General features: G+C 38.0%; 2 protein-coding genes and 2 long non-coding RNA genes across 6 annotated transcripts; 1 reads left to right on the top strand and 3 right to left on the bottom strand.

The window, feature by feature from the left end:
• The first annotated feature begins 1,592 nt into the window (after positions 1-1,592).
• On the top strand, positions 1,593-19,723 carry LOC139116117 (monocarboxylate transporter 13-like). Of its 2 annotated transcripts, XM_070678660.1 has the most exons (4): positions 1,593-1,955; positions 16,930-17,073; positions 18,035-18,982; positions 19,297-19,723. In XM_070678660.1, the coding sequence occupies exons 1-4, from the start codon at positions 1,766-1,768 to the stop codon at positions 19,428-19,430; spliced, it is 1,416 nt and encodes a 471-aa protein (XP_070534761.1). In that variant the 5' UTR covers positions 1,593-1,765; the 3' UTR covers positions 19,431-19,723. The 2 variants fall into 2 exon arrangements, with proteins under 2 accessions (XP_070534761.1, XP_070534762.1); XM_070678661.1 differs by lacking the exon at positions 16,930-17,073 and having other exon boundaries at positions 1,595-1,955.
• On the bottom strand, positions 4,619-10,208 carry LOC139116118 (hydroxylysine kinase-like). Of its 2 annotated transcripts, XM_070678662.1 has the most exons (5): positions 10,003-10,208; positions 9,172-9,550; positions 8,334-8,464; positions 6,655-6,829; positions 4,619-5,508 (listed from the first exon to the last, which is right to left on the bottom strand). In XM_070678662.1, the coding sequence occupies exons 2-5, from the start codon at positions 9,548-9,550 to the stop codon at positions 5,084-5,086; spliced, it is 1,110 nt and encodes a 369-aa protein (XP_070534763.1). In that variant the 5' UTR covers positions 10,003-10,208; the 3' UTR covers positions 4,619-5,083. The 2 variants fall into 2 exon arrangements, with proteins under 2 accessions (XP_070534763.1, XP_070534765.1); XM_070678664.1 differs by lacking the exon at positions 10,003-10,208 and having other exon boundaries at positions 9,172-9,821.
• Positions 10,767-13,006, bottom strand: LOC139116121 (uncharacterized). Its single transcript, XR_011548247.1, has 2 exons — positions 12,837-13,006; positions 10,767-12,013 (listed from the first exon to the last, which is right to left on the bottom strand). It is a non-coding gene; the product is annotated as an uncharacterized lncRNA (long non-coding RNA).
• LOC139116120 (uncharacterized) lies at positions 13,458-14,821 on the bottom strand. The gene is made up of 3 exons (XR_011548246.1): positions 14,479-14,821; positions 13,959-14,336; positions 13,458-13,534 (listed from the first exon to the last, which is right to left on the bottom strand). It is a non-coding gene; the product is annotated as an uncharacterized lncRNA (long non-coding RNA).
• Positions 19,724-20,156: the final 433 nt, after the last annotated feature.

Raw genomic sequence — 20,156 nt, 5'->3', positions numbered from 1 at the left:
AAACACCCTATATCACCATCAAACTACGGACAAGAAAAAGACCATATCCCTGCAACTTTATTCTCTGGTCCAATCAATTGCATTTGTCTTGGAACGGATGGATACCATTGGCTGGCATGAATTACTGTGCATATCAGATCCGTTTAACAATAACATTCCGCTACGTTACAGTATTCGGCTTGAAATACCAGTGGTGTCATGCAGATTTGAACCTTGTAAGGACAGACGACATTTCAACAATTTGGCTCAATTTAATTTCATTGTCGTAAATACAGAAATACCTGTCACAGTACCTATTATCAAATCAGTTGTAAAGCATTGACGCTTGTAAAACACTATGTGACATGATATGAATAATTAAGATTTGTATATGACTATTGCAACAAGACTTTCAATGCAAATTGTGTTGATTTATGTTCTGTGTGGTTGTATTGTGGACAAAAAAGTTCAAAAAATATGAATTCTATCTGTAATTTCAACTTTCCTTTTACATCTCGCAGATCTGACAAACACTTCCTCATTTTCTTGCTTTCAAGCCATATGTGTTCTCAGGAATCACCATGGTAACATACGCTGTCACGTACCATTCCTTGTTGCTGTTTTTGTGGAAATCCCAATCATCGGTCTTTAGGTCATGATTCAGAGTGCAGTGAGAAAGACATAATTCTCTTCTGCTCGCTACAAAGTTCGCAATTGTTTCCGGTTAGCTGTATTTTCCTTCAGCGATTTTTTAAGGATTGTGCAGATAACGTAACTTTAGTTGGACATCGCTAGGAAATTTCATGAAAACTAGCTACGACTGACTGTAGCTTAGTCGACAGCTGGACATTGTCAACAAATTTCTGCACGGAAAGACATTTTAAACAAAGTTAGGTGTACCATTTCGTACTTTGAACTGTAATTGTTGAAAATTCGGTCGAGTGGGGACTAGAATTGAGTTCGGCAGCAATAAAATCCATGCAAACATCGATAACTACTCGGCAATTATTCATGTGCCATATGTACGAGAGAAAGGATGTCAACATTATGATTTAATCGTTTCTCAGTGGTCTTGAAATTAAACACAGTGAAAATTTGAAAAAGTGGATCTATATTCGTCGTAAAAATACGACAATTCCAAGAATATCTAAGAATTGGAGTGAGCAAAGACCTGGTACGCTGACAAAATTCAAACCACTAAAACAAAGTGCACTGTTGGCGGTAGTGAAGTTGATCACTTTACAAATAAGGTAACGGTACCGTAACCATCCAACCTTACTTGCAAGATGCAGAAACATTTGCATTTCGTTTCTTATTTGTAACAGATCACACTCTGCTAGGTAGTGGGTACTATAGAAATACAATTATAATACTCTTATAATAAAAATTGATAAAAAAGGATGAATAACTCCATTAATGCGAAAATAGACAATGCACCCTCCTTTTTCCCAGCCTCTACTTTCTGCCAAAGGGTGTCAAGTTCCGACGTGTTAGAGCGCAAAGAGCTAGCATGTCTCGGTAGCAAACTGAATGTTCCACCGTTTTATACAGTTGATGAATTGAAAAGACGAAATAAAGAGTGTACTGAACGTTAGATGGCGCACTGTAAATATGCTTGCATAACCGGCCTTCACGGCACGACACAAGGCCATAGACACACAGAAGCATACGGTTTCGCACACTGAACACAAGCAGGACGGTCATAGTCAAACATGGGTCATTAACCTTCAACGAACCATACACACTGTGTATCATCTTCGTACATACAGCTGCAACCCTGGTCAGAATGGGAAACCAAGAGCTCACTTTCCACGGTTTAACAATCGCCGTATGCAGTCACGTTGTCCAGCTGTTGTCAATAGGCTTCATCCTTTCAATGAATGTCTTCTACATAGAATACATTGATTATTTCAAGGACAGCGCCACCAAAACAAGCTTAGTAAACTCCATTGGTATAGGTACAACGTTCCTAATAGGTAAGTATTGCAAAGTAGCATTGCATTTAACGGAGGAAACGTTTATAGTTTGAACCTTGTGAAAGGTCACTTGCTATATTGTACCACAGTCCCTCTATAGGGACTGTGCTTGTACGTTGGCGTTTGTTCACTAAGGCAGCTTTCACAAAGCTCTGTAGCCTATCTCTCTGAGAGAAAACATGACCGTGAATACGCAATTTTTTTCTTTCTTTAGAAAATGACTCCTCTCACATAAATGATAGAAAGGTCTGAAGGACCATTATGAATTGACCGTTATGAGTTGAACAAAAATAGAAGCTTATTGTTGATTCAAAGAACAAAATGCAGATAGCTAGCAATTGATTTCTTTGTCACGCTTAGGGAATAGGACAATTTATTGGCCTATGGCGCCAAACCACCAAGCAATGAAATAGACCGTCACAACCACTCGACCAAGTCCTAGAAGTCGGAGAACCTTAGAATAATTGGGCTACTTTACCGAAAAAATCGAGATATTGCTTTACATTTTGAATGTAACTTCTCAGCAAAATCGAATTTATCAACCAAATTACAACTATGTAAGCAGTTGATATGTGACCAAAACTGGCCAGTTTAACTTGAATTTACACAGTCCGTACAGCGACCCCATATAAACCAATTTGATGTCGACCGATGAACATAAGTAGGACGGAGATGTCCGAAAATTATGAGGGTGCCAGATAGGATCTAAGAAAAACAAGGAATCCTTTTCAAACCCCACCCCCCCCCCCGAAGTGTTTGTGAACGATGCCTTAATTTACCTCGTTGAACGAGGTCAAACATTCACAATATGTCGCCCATGTTGTCAGTCAGATTAGACTCTCTCACAGCCCCTTCGTTCGCTACGCAGTTATGCGCCCTCAACGGTATTTCTAACAAGCGTGCTCACTGAGCCAGCCGTGTATAGCCTCGCCGGCTTCGCCGGCTCGCTGAGCCGAGCTTGGCTCGGCTCACCTTCTGAGGGCGGTATTATTGTCAGAGGTGAAGCAGGCGAGGGGCTGTGAGAGAGTCTACAGTCAGATATGATATACATATGTACCTCAGTGGGCGTTATATTACAGGATATTGAACGCGTAGGCGAGTCGAAACTTCATTGTTTCTGTCTCTTCCGTTTCTACTTGTTTTTTGTGCGAAAGTCCCTTAGAAATGATATGTTAAATACAGCCACACTAACAAACACAACGTGTGAGTGTTCCTACCAATATTTTCAAAAGTTGGTATACTGTGGTAGAAAAGTGGTAGGTATGCGTTAAAATTGTTTATCTGATTAAGATATTATAAACTCATTACACGTCTATGGGTAACCTTTCCAAACGTAGCTCCGCATTTACAGTCGTTCAGTAACCAAAATACCGAACTCCTAACTTCAATTGGATTTCAATCCCAAGGACACACTGGATATTGATAACGTGTTTTGGTTTATCGCTTGTGTTTTTTGCCCAATCTAGCGGTTGCGCCTATACACATGAGTTTCGCATACATAATGTTAGATATGACTGAAATTTGCAGATTTCTTTTCGCAAGTTGCGTTCCTAATTCTCCACTCCCTCACCAATACAGGTTACGCACATTAAGTCTGTCAAAAGAGTGGGGTCTCAAAATATATGTTTGTAATATTTTCAGTACATAAGCAAAACGAATTAAGTTGCATATTCTAGAATATTTTCTAGATCCAGTCTTTAGCCTCACACTGACAAGCAAGAGTTTCAAGTCTCACTGGAGAAAAGGGAGAATTTTCCATATCGCCATTGAGAATCAGGCTGCCAAACAGTTCTCAGTGTAATTGTTGGTATGGAACTGGTCAGTTCCTTTGGCCTGGGGTGGGGGCTGTGGATTCATAGTGGGTCACCCTGTTTTTCATTTTGATGAAGGGAGGTCACCATGTTTTTGAAATGCTCAACCGAGTGTTAGTGTGTTTTTGAATTACAAGATGGGCTCATACTTGCCCAAAATACATCGCACCATCCACGAACTTCATCATTCAGTTGCATTTTTCGGCGCGTATTTTAATATGTCAGACTCATATGTCAGAGATATCTGGATGTTTGCATATTGGAAGGTTGTTTTGCAAAGCATCATACCAGCCACAAATAGTATCATTCACTCACAGTTTTCGACGTGCCCTTCGGGTGCACAACTTTAATATCAGAGAAATATATCAGAGATATCTGGATGTTTGCAAATTGAAAATCTGTGTTTGCAAAGTGTACTAATCATTATGAAATCTGCAGTTCATATGAAAAGCTTGACAAATTCCTGATCCTTTTCTGTTTTCTCCTTGAGAATTCACTATTGGAAAGCAACATGCTCTAATATTTCACAATACATTTGATTCAGTGACATATTTTAGAAAGAGAAAAATGACAAGATATTTTTCGTTCTCATTGATGCAACTACTTTCCTTTCTGTCATAGGTTTTCAAGTAAAAGGTGCTTTTTTCATGAGTCAAATTATAATTAACAAAAGGCAGTTTTTGTCATTATTAGAAATTTTTTTAAAGGTATTGAGGGAGGGCATCTGAAAAGTTAATAAGATTTCAATCGCGATACCTCCGACCCCCTTCACTGTTATTTGTGCACCCGGCCTTATTACGACAGAATGTGTGACATCATTTGACAAGACGAAGGTTATTGCAAAGTATAGGGAGACAAATGCAGGGATGTGTGAGGGGACAGAGAAACAAATAGGAAAGATTCACATGATGATATTCGGCACCGAAAAAGGGAAGCTGATGAGAGGTGTAAACGAGAGGTTTTTCGTTATACAAGATTGTGTAGAGGGCGATGTACCAAAGGCGCGAAAATCATACATGGTAGCTTGAAGGAACTTGAAGTCATTGTTCAGGAGAGGTCAGACCATATAGAGTAAAGATCTGCAGATAATAATACCGGTAAATCAAGTTATTGATTTTATGACGTTTCAAACGTCATAAAATCACAAAGATTTTACTTATTTTTGCCTTAAATCAACATTTCTTAAAGTAACGGAGCTTGACCGACACTAGACATTTCGGCAGTAGATTCAAACGCTCGGTGTTACAGCTAGCAACACTGAAACAATTAAGACGTGTCAAAACTTCACATTTAGAAATTACCCATGATGCCTGAATTCTATGCCACCCCTGTGTACAACCATTCTCTCGTGTAACGTTCTAAGCTCTTCCAAGCCATTTTTACAACTCTCTCAACGTATTTATTGGTCGGTTGTCTTTTAAGTTCCAATGATGACAATATGGCAAGCTGTGTCAGGCGAGCCAAGGAACAGATTTCTAGCAGGGACTTTTCTTGTTCAGTTAATGGGAATTCCGTTTCGTATCCAGCTAGGAACGTCTTCGCTACAAAGGACTTGTTTGTAGCATCTTCCATAACAAACGACGCCATTGATATCGCTATTTCGTACAAGTATGTAGAATATTTCACATCTCCGAAGTCAATTATTCCTGAAATAGCGTAGATATCACCAGAGATCCCGGATGTTTCGACATCACTCGGCTGAACGATGATATTTCTCGGAGAGTAGTCACAGTGTATAATACCTGTAAAATAATAAAGCTGTACTGTGTTTAGGGATTTTCTTATATATTGTCATATAAGTTCAAGGCTTTTTGCTTGCGACAAAGTTAGTCTACCCGTTCACTTGGCTCAGACCTATCTATGGAAATAGTTAAATATATGAACAGAAAGACTTTTAAGCAAAACGATGTGCTGTGATTATTTCACCTTCTGAGTAGACAGGGATAATATTTCGGATGTACTTTCAAGGTAAACCTAAGAATCATTTGTATTTCATGCAAGTAATGCATCGGTTTAAATACCTTTGTAGCGATGGTGCAATTTTACTACTTTAAGTCTTTATTTTAGACGATGAATTAAGTAGCCTTTGATACGGGAGATTTACAATTAATGAAAAAAGTTATGAACTCCATCTGTACGAATTGGAGAGAAATATAAATGCTAATTTGCATTCCCCCACCCCCACCCCCGTGATGAAACATTGAACTTCTTTCTGGTGTGAATATTTTAGCAGTTAATACGTTGTTGCCATAAATAAATAAATTTTTTTAGCCTCTGTCACAAAACTTTAATTCGCTGTTTGACTGCCTGGAGACTTGTAAAAATAATAATATAAAAATAAATAAATAAACATCAAAACAGAGTACTAATTGAAGGTACTTCAGCAGACTATCGCGTTTGTGGTAGCTGTTGCGAAGGTAGTGAGGTGAACGCGATGCATGGCCCTCAACTGCTGCCAGCCAATAACTGCTACCGGGCATGAAAAACCAAGCGACGGGGGCCAGCCTACAATTGCTCATACATAGGGACTATTAACTTATATTTTGTAGGAATCTTATTTGGCTTTGCTGCTAACATTAGTTATAGTCCAGGGTGAGCATATGTTTTCTACCATATCTTTTATTGTGTGTGCACTTGGGATTCGGCCAGAATATATCTATTTGAAATCGCCGTCGATTTTTGTTCTAAAAGCGTAAGTAGAGTTGTCAATCGGACTTTTCTGAAAAGACAAATTAAGGTTTAAGATGACATAACGCGAAAAAATCGTCTTGATGTCCGCGCCTTTAATACACAACTCCACAAAATATTGACCTAAACACTGAATTTCTCATCGCGCCAAAATTTTCTCCTTTTCAACGATATCTGAATAACATAACACATGCTGTTACCTTGGCGAATCTGACCGTAGACAGGTACAACTTTATCCTCAAATGATTGCAATACTGCTGACACTAACTTGCGACGGACTCCATCACAAACTTCTGGTAAATATTTACTTAGATCAGGTATATTTTCAATTCTCCACTGGTTATTTTCATTCAGAAACCCAGGATGCTGAAATCTCTGGAAAATGCGTAACGTACAATTATCTACAGTAACGATTATGGAAAATAGACCCGGAACATTAAATTGCACTTGAAACACGGCTTGCGTCAATAACTTATAAAAATAATCAGAACGTTGTTTCAAGTTTGTATATCGGTAAACGAAGGGTGTGATTCATTATCATCTTTTCCGTACAGGGTGATATGCCGTTGAAAGTACAATGTAACGGTTAAACGAATTCCTGAAGGAAATAATGTGAACGTTTTCATCTTCTCATTTACGGAGAATCGCATTAAGGTAAATGGCGACGAATTCGGACGCGCACACGCTTTAGAACGTTTCTGCGCAGATTTAACTCCAGCCTGTCGCAAATAGGTAAATTTGTAGCGCATGTATTTAACATCACCTGTCATTGTTGAAATTGCGCTTTTACCTAATTTTTTGACCCAGTCTCTTAGAAATACATGTGACCTATAACCTTGTCATATTTTGACCCCCTAGGAAGCTGGTTTGTATTTAATATGAGCGAAAAATTAACATTTCTCTCCCATTTACATGGCGCATATTACCCATTCACCTGGAGATATTGTAAAAAGTAGCGTGGTGACACCCTTTTATTAAAAGTGTAAACTAAATGGTATTATGTCAGGATTTTATTCGCCAAGTTTGGTCAAAATGACACCATTCAAAGCGACAGGAAGAAAGTTCGAAAATTATGTAGTGATATAATTTCGATATCGTCATTTTGTAATCGATACTTATGTAAAAAATTCTTTACAAACATCATGAAAACTATACATTCGATAGATATGGATCTTAAGTCTTGGTATTTATTAAAATTAACTCATTTGCTAAGCTTTTTATAATTGCTTTCTTTAGTTTAAGTGAATTATATCATTTTTATTTATTTCTAACAACGCCATTTTAACGTCCGTTTCCATGGAAACGAGCGTGGTGACCCCCATTTTTTATTTTATTTTTGCACTTGCACAACTTTAAAGAATATTTGTGCAAAGTTTCAAGAAAATGACACCACAACTTAATTTTGACGTAATTCGTAGTACTTCACCTTAACAAAGGGTGCAACTACAAATATCTCTCCAGGGGAATTTGCCATCGAAAGAAAATTTATAGGTTCATGTTTACTTCGTAAAACGAATCCCTGAAGGAAATTATGTGAGTTTTTCTTTCCTCAATTACCGAAAATCCCATGAATAAAATAAATAAATAGACAAATCATCATCATCATCATCATCATCATCATCATCATCATCATCATAATAGCGCAGTATATTCATCGATGATTAGATGGTCAAGTTATATTTTCTTCTGATTTTTTTTTTCATTTTTGCGAGCATTTGAATTTTCTTACATGGGATCGGAAATTTATGTTATGTTGACACGTCTTAAATTATATTATCTCCAGACCAATCTTTGCCACCGATATCATTATCTTCCCCCTCATCATCATTATCACCATCATATTCCCATTTCAACAGCAAGTTATTGTTGTCATTTTTACCTGTAGTTCTTTGTCCATCTTACCCAAATAACAACCAAGTGATTGGAACTGTTGCAAAGATATTTCTTCCACTTCAGTTAATGGAACTCCGTGTATATAGGTTTGTAGGTAAACCGCGTGCTCAGCTCCTCCTGAAAAAAACATTGGGCATTGTCATCAAAACTTTCAGATTTCAATTTTATTTGTCCAGTTGACTAAATGATCGTGTATCTCTATGTTACGTTGCTGTAGCATAACGACTGATTTCTTTCGCTGGATAATATATTATATTACTTAAGATTTTTCGGGATTAGAGTGTCTTGTGGCTACTGTATGTGTTCTGCTGCTGTATGTGTATTATGTTGACGTTCAAGGCTAGCCACTGTACAGTTGGCTGTTCACCACTGATTAGGTTGTGCTCTGATATCAGCTGTGCATACCGAAACAAGACTGATTAATATATATTGCGTAAGTAAATAACAACATCCCGCGATTCGAGCATTAGATGTAACCGCCAGGGAATATTGAAAACTGAAATTAGTCATTACTGTTTCTTCAGATAACTATACACCAAACACTGCATTAGATTCGTACACAAACACTTCATTAGTGTCATACTTTTTCTTTCACCAACATTTTTTATACCGTCTTAACCTTTCTGTATGGCAGACAGCTATCAGACGACTAAATATTCCATTATAGGTGCAACCTTATATCAACTTTTCCCTTAAGCTCCTACATTCACTTTGTCGTCAGTCGATTTCTGTTGTATTTAATATACAATAAGGGAAGTTCGAACACGAACGATACACATAGGGTTGCAATACATTGTTCACAGTACCTTACTACTGTTACTTACCTGGAAGTCTATGCCAAGATAAATAATCTCCATCCAGCATTTTGACAGGTTTAGGACATTTGATTCCCTTCTCTTCAAGATACAATAAAATGTTAATCATGCCACGCATGAAATCCACGTCTGAGGATTTCTTTGCATTGATAACCTTCAAGATAAAATCAACAATGTCGTTTGAACTATCAGCAAGTGTGATACGGAAGTTTTGATCATTAAAGCTTTCTAGCTCTGTTATCTTTTGAACATTTAAGCCATACAGTCTCACCACCATCTTCGTCACTTCATTGGATGTAAAAGATGGGGCTTCATAGGCTTGGTCTGGAATTATCGCTTGTTGGACTTGTGGTGACGGCTGACTGTGGTCACTTCTGTCTTCGGCCATCTTGTTAAGCAAAACACAAATGGAAGAGGAATAAACGAATGAATGAATGAAGAAACAAATAAAAAACGACAGCTATTGCGACTCTTTTCCGGCATTTTCCCTTTGTTATCGTCGAACTTGGTAATGTCGAGGGCTTTAAAACTTTGAGCATATTACTGGGCGACAGTTGGTAACGGCCTGTGTGGTTTTATACTGTCGCGAGGCCCTGCAAGGGAGTTCGACTGTAATTGTACCTACACTGAGGCGAAGTTTCTTGAGGTTAACGGCCCAACCCTAGTCTTGTAGCTCGACGTCTTTAGGACGTCGAGATGCTAGACTAAGTCAACCAAAGCCAATAAAACAATTGAGATCGTGTATTGTAGACTACAATTCGACATAGATTTTGTAAAGGATCAAACATATCAGAAAAATCAGCTACTTAATGCTAAGAGCTATAACCCAGATGCACTTACTTCACTTGAACGTTTAATAGAAATGCGCCACACCACGAGAGAATGCCTGGCATGCCAAGTATAGCCTAGTTGAAGGTTAGTACGGCATGTGGAACACTCGAGCAGTGCGGATCTAGTCTAAGTCTGGTTGGCTGTTGGCAGGCCGGCCAGTGGACCGCTGAAGCCGTACATTGCATGAGGCTGCACTACCAACAGAACTGCAATCCTGGACGTCTCATAACCAGCGGCTCTATCCTATCAGCTGGGCAAAAAATCTCTAAATTTAGATCTAGAAATTTCTTCTGCTGCTGGGCATGCAGCCGGGCAATCCAATCAACTCGTACAAAACTCTAGAGCTTGCTTGTCTTTCTCACAACCACAAACTAGTTTTTCACGCGGACCAGAGACAAACACACACACAGGGAACGGTCACTATATACGGCCGGGGGATCGGAAGAATTACCAAGGGCATTCAGAAATTATGAGTACGCACCTGTACCTCACATGCGAATTTTCACGTCGGTACAAACAACTGCCAAAGAGTGCAAAAGGAGCCATCGTTATGTATTCAACCTCACGTGTGAAATTCATGCATTACCCTCTGCCATAAATACATACACAAACACGTATATATATATATATATATATATATATATATATATTATATATATATATAGATAGATAGATATGTATGTATGTATGTATGTATGTATGTATGTATGTATGTTACCCATAGGGGCTGTATTACCTGACAGTTGGTGAAAACCAGTCTGACACTAAGCATGTGCAAGAATTAACTTATAATTTTATAACATGCTTGTTGTATCATTCCAAAATTACATAATCGAAAAAACTGATACAAGTAAAATGTAAGCAGACATCAACCGTTCTCCCTTTCATATATTTGCTAAAGCACCTTAAAGAAATATCCGACAATGGGCGTTTAGGAATAAGTCATTGTTCAAATCTCCACCAGGAAAAGATCCCTGAATTCACCTTTATAGAAAATACGTTAGAGAACTCAATTTGTAACATACTCTTTCATCTATTTATCAAGATAGGGCTATACTGATAAGCTCAGCTACTTCTAAAATCTAATAATCAAGACTGGCCTAACAAGTCAAGTCTTATCGCTTCAAAGGGATACGTAATATTGCTCGAACTTCAAACCGAACCAATGATGTGTCTTCGCTTTAGCAGCGGCGCCCTGAAAATAATACATCAGCTTATTTAACTTGACTGTAACTGATGTTTCCGTGACTGATACTATCCCTATTGTAAGTCTATACATGCTCGTAACATAAACTTCAAATAATATACACATTTAAAATAAACAAAAGACAACAGTTAATATAATTTCTTTGGAATTGAAAATACAAAGTCATTCCATTTCGACGGCAGCCATTACTTTCGTCACCAGCTCCTGTATTTGCGAAATGTAGCCTGTGATGGAGTTGCAGATGGGCGCGAAAGGAGATTACACGCATTTACGTATAATCTGCATAGGTGACAATGAAACTGTGATGATGTTTTTCAATACTAAGGTCCTACCATAAGAATATTCAGAAATGTTCAACAATGTACTGGATTTGCCTGATAATTCTAGAAACCGACCTCATGTGTACAACGGTTCTCTTGTGTAACGTTCCAAAGTTTTCCAAGCAATTTTTACAGTTTTCTCAACGTATTTATTGGTGGGTTGTCTTTTAAGTTCCAATGACGACAATACGGCAAGCTGTGTCAGGCGAGCCAAGGAACAGATTTCTAGCAGGGACTTTTCTTGTTCAGTTAATGGGAATTCCGTTTCGTATCCAGCTAGAAATGTCTTCGCTACAAAGGACTTGTTTGTAGCATCTTCCATAACAAACGACGCCATTGATATCGCTATTTCGTACAAGTATGTAGAATATTTCACATCCCCGAAGTCATTATGCCTGAAATAGCGTAGGCATCACCAGTGATCGCGGGTGTTTCATGATTATTTAGTTGAACTATGATGTTCCTCGGAGAGTATAGTCACAGTGTATAATACCTGTCACATAGCAAAGGTTGTGTTGGGATAGTTAGCTTTTGTCAAATAAGGATTTTTGTTTGCGACACAAATACTCGTCAAGAAATTTATATGGTGCTCATAGCATTTGATGAATAGAGTAAACAATATAAACAGAAAAGTTTGTCTTAAGTATGCAATTTGAAATATAACTTTCCTGAAAAATTTAAAGTCCAGCTCTATCGATTGAAGACGAATGCTGAAGCTGTTTACGTTCACCTCTGGTATTGTCAAATCTCACGTTTCAATAAACATTTAAATTCTTTATAATAATGCTGAAATTACAAAACTGTAAACGGTTTTGTGACCTCCATGACAAAACTAAGCTTTGTTGACAGGCTGCTTAGGGGCTCGAGAATGTACCTTAAGAAATATCAAAAATCCGATTCTACCATTACAGTTTTTGACCCTGTGCAAACGGCTGTTTAGAGCATCTGATATGTTTGCAGTTCATCATAACAGGTATAATTACCTATATATAGCGACTAAGCTTTATTACAGTGATATTGTTGTGTACGTACTTGACTTCTCGAAGCGGTAAAATTCCCGGTGAGTGTATGGTATGAAGTATATTTTTTACAGAAACGTTGACGCGAAGCGGTTAAATCTTGGGATTCAGCGTTCATGTAAAATGAGAAGGAGAACCTTTCTATACAAGATCAATTTTGAGTGAAAGACGACTACACATGAACAAATCTCCATCTTGATGTCCGCACCTTTGTACATACAACCCTCCGAAATCTTAATCTATTATGCCAATATGCTAATAGCTTTATTTTTGACATTTGATTGACAGTTGTATTACCTTGACGGAGATGACTATAGACAGGTACCACATTCTCTTCAAATGACTGCAATACTGTTGACGCTAATCTACGACGGTCGCCATCACAAACTTCTGGTAAATATTTACTCAGATTAGGTATATTCTCGACCCTCCATGCACTGGCTATTTTCCTTTTGAAACCCAGGATGCTCAAATTCCTGTAAAAAAGTTTATAACTTGGTAGATGCCAACAACCATTGAGACATGGGTCCGGAAAATCAGTAAATAGATTAAATGGTACTTCAGTTGATGATCCAAGTAGGAATAAACACTCAACATTTTTCCGATTTTTGAGAACACTGCATCATGTAAATTTATCAGCAACAACAAAAGGCTTGATTATATCAAGTTGAATTTACCACCCAAAGTGAGATTTAAGAGTTAAAGTGTACCTTTAAGCCTCAAGCAATTGATCTGAGCGTTTGCTATTTCTCATTTATGCAAATCGTATAAATTGATAAATAAATAAATTTATCATCATCAACATCATCATCTCTTCCTTATCATATTCCAATTTCAACATTAATTGATTTCTAGCGTAGTTTTACCTGAAGTGCTTTGTCCATCTTACCCAATTCACGCCGAGTAAGTAGCACTGTTGCGGGGATATTTCTCCACTTCATTCAATGGAACTCCGTGTATATAGGTCTGCAGGTAAACCGCGTGCTCAGCTCCGCCTAAAAATATCCGAAATAATCACTAAAACTGTCAAATTTCGAGCAGTCATTTTACTTGTCAAGTTAAAATTATCTTCGGATGAGTGTACTGAAACAAAATCAATTTTGCATGATCATTGTCTCTTTTAATGTTTATATACCAAACACTGCAACAGATTCGTACACTTGCGCTCCTCCAGAGTTTAACTTTTCTTCACCCGTTACTTTTAAATATAAAACTCTTTACTTTTTTCTGTAGCTAACAGTTACTAGACAACCAGTTATTACGAAACGTACACATTTGTTCCCTTAACATACATGTACCTACACTCACTTTGTCGTCAGCCAATTATGTCGTTTTTGTTGTATTTCCCCATTTTTATGATAAGTGAACATAGATGACACACATAGAGTTGCCATAAATTGTTCGCAGTACCTTACTTACCTGGAAGTCTATGCCAAGATAAATAATTTCCATCCAGCATTTTGAGAGGTTTAGGACATTTGATTCCCTTCTTTTCAAGATTAATCATTCCACGCATGAAATCCAAGTCTGAGGATTCATTTGCATTGATAACCTTCAAGATGAAATAAGAAATTTCGTTTGACCTATCTGTAGCTGTGACACGGAAGTTTTGATCATTAAAGCTGTCTAGCTCCGTTATCTTTTGAACATTTAAGCCGTACGGTCTCACCGCCATCTTCGTCACTTCATCGGATGTAAAGACGGGCGTTCGTAACTTTCATCTTCAACTATCACTTGTTTGATTTGTGCTGGTGATTCACCTACGGACAGATCTAGATCACTTCTGTGGTCGGTCATCTTGTTAAGCAAAATGAAAAACAGGGTTAAGAATGAATGATTGCATATAAAAACAACAACGATAACAGCAACAACAAATAACAACACTTATTATGAGCACCTTTACCAAACCATATTATAGTGACATCACAAACTCACTTACAATTTTTCGTAGTGACTGATGCAGTAATACTGAAAAGTCCTCGCTCGTAGAATGAAGTGTAAATGTCTGAAATAATAATTTCAACGTTTATCCATTAGTCGTGTGTGGGTTGTGTAGGTATGGACTTTAAACTTTTGGTTGACCTACGCTATTTTTATTTGAAGCTTAAGATAAGTTCAAATAAACATACGTAGACATATGCAAATGTACACTTCCAACATTCACACAAGCAAATCAAAATGAAGTTACAGTGATCGGCAAACAAACGTTTTCCTCATTTAAATTCGTCTCAGTGACTGTATGGCGAAGAATGAGTCGTCACATCCAACGTCAAGGGATAGACCTGAGCTAGGCAGTGACTTGACCTGTAGGCCAACCGTTCGTTGCATAGCGTAGGTCAACAGTGCATCACAAACAATAGCTAAATAAGTGAACGTCCCGTAAAGCCAATATTCTACCAAAGACCAAAATGCGGTTTGTATACTAGGTTACCGGAAAGCCTCAATGCACTGTAAGTCGTAACTAGTTCCCAGTAGCGTTGTAATGCCCTCTCATAGTCTCTGAGCTGTGGAAGTATTTGCATCAATAACGAACATCGAACGCTGAGCTGTACGTGTCCGCAAAGACTCCCATAGCTACCAGTAGTCTATCAGTTGTATCGGTTCCAAGCTATATTCACTTAAAATCAAGCACTGTGCTAAAACGGTAAATCCATTTTCCAACTACACTAAAGGTAGGACTTCGAGTGAGTTAGGTTTTTCCTCACTGGATGACGTGTTCTCCCGTCCTCTTCAAAACCGCGCTCTCCCGCTATATGTCTGATCGATATGACCTACCTGACATCTGTAGCTTGTCCTTGACCTGCCTTGCCCCTTCAGCGATACACAGTACTTATTACGTCAGTTCTGTTTGATTTGTACCGACAACATTACTTTTCTTAAAACTTTTTCAGTTTTGCATGAAAGCAATTATATATAGACCGCTAGTTAATTGATTAATTATAATTATTAGAAGTTCGTTTGAATATTTGTATTTCATAGAAAGTGTTAAATAACCATAAAAGTCACATTCTGCAGGTATTACAAATGCCATACTTTTGGGAAGCAAGTTATAACAAAGTGAAGGGTGTCATTCTCTGAGAAAAGTCAGTCAGTAAATTTCTTTTGTCCTTTCTATCTGAAAAAAATATCAATATCTTTTCGTTTCATAAAACAGATGCAACTAGTCTCGCTATACTTTATATCACATTATTCTGTATGGCTGAAGAGACAATCAGTGAAAACTTTTACAAAAACTGCAATCTCCCTCAATACTAGGAATGTGAGGGAGGGTCACTCAAAAAATGGAAAGCTACAAGGGGGTTTCTCAAAATTTGGAGAGAAAGAAGGGGGTTACTCAGTTTTTGGTGCAAAACGATTTGAAACACCTCGGATTGCACTATTTCACACATCAGTCCCCCCTCTCGCTCTCTCCCCCTGGGATGTTCTAACTGTATTACTTAGTACAAATACAAATTTAAAACACCTCTCAAGTTGCACCAGACTGCAGCTGCACCATTGCACATATCAATTTTCTAATTTTTCCACGTTAGAGAGGGTAAAACCTCCTCTGACACTTTGCCAGTCAGCCTCCTGTGTGTTCTTCCTCTTGTTCTTTAAGATTCTGCCGTGTCAGATATCCTAGTGAAAACTCTGTCATAATACCCATCCAAAATAAACAATACTAAATGGCTGGATACTGATTATAGCGTGAGCTTTTGTATCAACATTTTATTGTGACTTTGAATTTCATTTTGATGGGTTCACCTTTTTTGAACCATCATGAGATAACCGATGATAATCTAGCAGGGTACACCACGATATGAAACGTCTTTACTATTGCTGTAATTTTTGTAAATTTTACAAATACATATCTTGATATTTAACTTTTCTAAGTGAGGGGTCAGTCAAAATACCTCTGTTAGAGAGGGGGGTTACTCAAACTCTTCAGGGTTGGCAAGGGGTTACTCGAAATTTCAGAGTTTCAAATGAAATTCATCCGACCCCCCAGGCTGTATCTAATGACGGCTCCCTTAGACAGTGTCTACTTTTCTCTGTTAAAATGAGAGTATCAGACGGAAGTTACTCGATGCATAGAGAGCAGTTTTCATTTGGCAAAAATGTCTACAGCATGAGGACATCTGCAATTCCCTTGCTAAGTTTAATAAGCTAGGTGGGCATCCTCCATTAACACTAGTTTCTATTTGGAGCTAGACTTCGTCCGTTTGATAGTTCCAGTCACGTGTTTACTATTTCCACCTATGTTCAGAATTTATAAAACAGAAGACACACTGTTCTATCATTGCACCGTCATGAATCTGTATGACCCCAACATTGCAAATTTTTTTCAGCTAAGATGGATGGAGATGAGACAAATGCTATGTAAAAATAATACCTCTTTTTTTCCAAAAAGGACCCCTTGTAAGCGCCCTTGTCAACAGATTTGGAGTAAGACCGGTTGTAATTGGCGGTGGATTGCTGTCGAGTGGCGGGATAATTCTCAGTACTTTTGCCTCCAGGGTGGAAATACTTTACATCTCCTACGGGCTAATAACAGGTAATCACAAATCAGTGGGCATTCCCCCCTTTTTTGCTGTACATTTCTTTATGACAGTTTATACCCTCTAGAAAGCTTCATAATTATGTTATTTGTTCTGAGCATGCCTCGATACAAGATAGTCAGTCCTCAAATTACCAGGCGGTAGTGTGTTTTTGCGTATTTTGACGTCATCATAGCTAAATAGATGCCGTGAAAAGTCTTAGTGCTTTATCCATCCTTCAAACTGTGAGAAGGTGAGAAAAACTGCGTCAATGACACTGTTGCTCAAATATAGTTTATAAGACAAGCTTAAAAATGACTTAAATTTGTTAAAATTCTATAAGCCAAAATGTGCTTGTTCTGTACAAGTCGTATACACATTGAAGACCTAACAATTTTTACATAATCTGAACTACTTCGTCTCTAGGGACTTGTATAACAGAGTTTTAAAGATATCTAATACGTACTAGGGAATAAAATTAATTTTTGACCAAAATTTGCAGAAAGATTTTTTAAAATGAATACTTCTACATTTCATCACAATTTGAAGACATCTAAACTTGGTTAATTGCGAGATGCTTCCAAAGATGTCAGGCAATCAGTTTAAAGAATATGACTTTTAGCTAAAAATCGCAAAAATAGCAAAATTAATTCATGGCAGATTTCACATCATTGTGCATGCATCGCAGCTAGGTCATTCCAACAAACCAGTATAGAAATGTTCAAAGCTGTTAGACGAGTAGTTACAAAATCATAAAAATAGCCTTAAAAATACTACTTTGCCGATTTCATCATAGTTTGCACACATCTCATCTTGGCCATTGCTAACAAATCCGATGAGCGTGACATGATCATAAGTAATATCGAAACAAAACTTAGACAATTTTAATATTCTGTAATGGGAAGAATCGTTTGACATAATTTTTGGATTAGAACTAACGTTTAACGTTAAAATTGTATTTTTGTTTCACATATGTAGGTTCGGGAACCGGGCTAGCCTACGGACCAAGCGTGGTGATCATTGGTAGATATTTTCATAAATACCACACTCTCGTCAATGGAATTGCATCTGCCGGTTCTTCAATCGGCGTTATGGTGCTTCCGCCACTATACCAGGTTTTAATCGACAAATATGGATGGAAAGGGGCGATGCTTATCATAGCAGCGATGAATATGCACATTGTCGTTTGTGGGTGTCTGATGAGGGCGCCAGAGGATCGTTTACAAGACCTGTCGCCATGTGAACAGCCCGCGTCAGTAAGTTCTCCAGATTGCGAGGCGACGGCTGACGATATTGAAACCTCAAAATTTATAGACACTGGCGAGGTACACATTCCTAACTCGGAAGAAGCATCTGAAGTCAAGATTCTTGACAAGAAAACGGCTTCTTCAGATGAAAGTATAGGAAAAAAGCCATCCGTACACAAACATAAAATGTTGTCTAATTTTCTCAGCGGTTCCGGCATAAAATTATTTAGATCGCATCCATTTCTCCTACTCATGTGGTTTACTAATTTTATAAGTGCGGTCGCTTACTTAGCTGCTTCGGTGTATATGGTAGCTAAGGTTGTTTCTGTAGGCGTAACAAGATTACAAGCGTCGTTTCTGTTTACCATAATCGGAATATGTTCGTTAGTTGGGAAGATAATCCATGGAAGTATGGTTGACTGTGGAAAGTTTCCTCCATTGTTGATGTTCAGTAGTCACCTGTTCCTCGCTGGAATATCACTGATGCTGGTTTCAATAGGCGGGAGTTTTCCTGTTTTCGCCGTCTTGTTCGTTGTGTTTGGATACAGTATAGGAGTATACTTCCCCGTCGTTCCCATTTGTTTAACAAAGAGGCTCGGCGTGCAAAATCTAGCCACTGCTCTTGGATGGGTTTTCCTTGCTGTCGGTCTCGGTGATATTCTTGGACCGCCCCTTGCAGGTACGATGACAATTACGAATATATCTGTTTCACTCTTTGTCTATCAGAGAGAGAGAGAGAGAGAGAGAGAGAGAGAGAGAGAGAGAGAGAGAGAGAGAGAGAGAGAGAGAGAGAGATGTACATGAGAGTACAGAGCTCCATGCGAGAACACAGCATGTTAGGTAAGCTTATCTGTGACTAAAGGACTCGAGTTTATTCAAGCGGTCAGGCAGAATTTTTTTTATATTTTTGTCCGTCATATATAATTTGTTGTAGCCACATTTATCGTTACACAATTGTGGAATCTTAACGAATATCATACTATTTCCTTGCAGGATGGCTGTTCGACATATCCTCCAACTACAATTACTGTTTTATAATGGCGGGCACACTTGACATCCTGGCCGCTGTCACAGTGTTACTCTATTATGGTTTTGATAGATACAGGACTAAGAGACAAACGTCATGAATATGTTTCACGATCTTCAAACAAACAGGAACATTAACCTCCTTCGGTCAAGTTTAGACTGTTTACATGGACAACATAACACAGACATGAAAGAAGTGATGTTACGTTTTTTTTGAATTCCGTTCTTCATTCAATTTTGATCGAAACCTACGACTGGTACAATTAAAATGACGATTTAATTAAAAAACTGAGCTCGGGTAATCATTTGTCCACTAAAGATTTTCTGATCATGTCAACTTTTAGAAATGTCCAGCAATCTTTTATTGAAGAATAAATCTTAATTCACTGACTTTGTCAAGGGAAATAGTATTGAATCAGCCCGTACAGAAACTACGTCCGACCACTGAATTAGTTATACCGTCATATTAATCGAGACGGGCTTAATCTTTATATGTTCAACCACTTCAATTAGCTAATGACTTTAAATTGTAAATTATTGTTGTTGGGCCATCACTTCAAGTCTTAACGTCTCGAAGAGGTGCGTAATATATATCAGGAAGTTCGAACCAGCTGAATGATGTTTTAGTACTTAGCAGCTCGAAATTTACTAGATTGACTCGACTATAACCTGTTTTCCTCGACACTATGAGGTAGTCAATGTTATTGTATGTCTTTAAGCTTAGTTTGGTAATTTAAACCCCTTCAAAACAGAGTGAGAAACAAAAATATCGAATTCCGAAACGATCTGCTTTCCCGGTCTGATTAAATTCCAATGTAGTAATGGGT

Source organism: Ptychodera flava, chromosome 17, assembly GCF_041260155.1.
Source record: "Ptychodera flava strain L36383 chromosome 17, AS_Pfla_20210202, whole genome shotgun sequence".
NCBI lineage: Eukaryota > Metazoa > Hemichordata > Enteropneusta > Ptychoderidae > Ptychodera > Ptychodera flava.
This window is presented reverse-complemented; position numbering and strand designations above follow the sequence as displayed.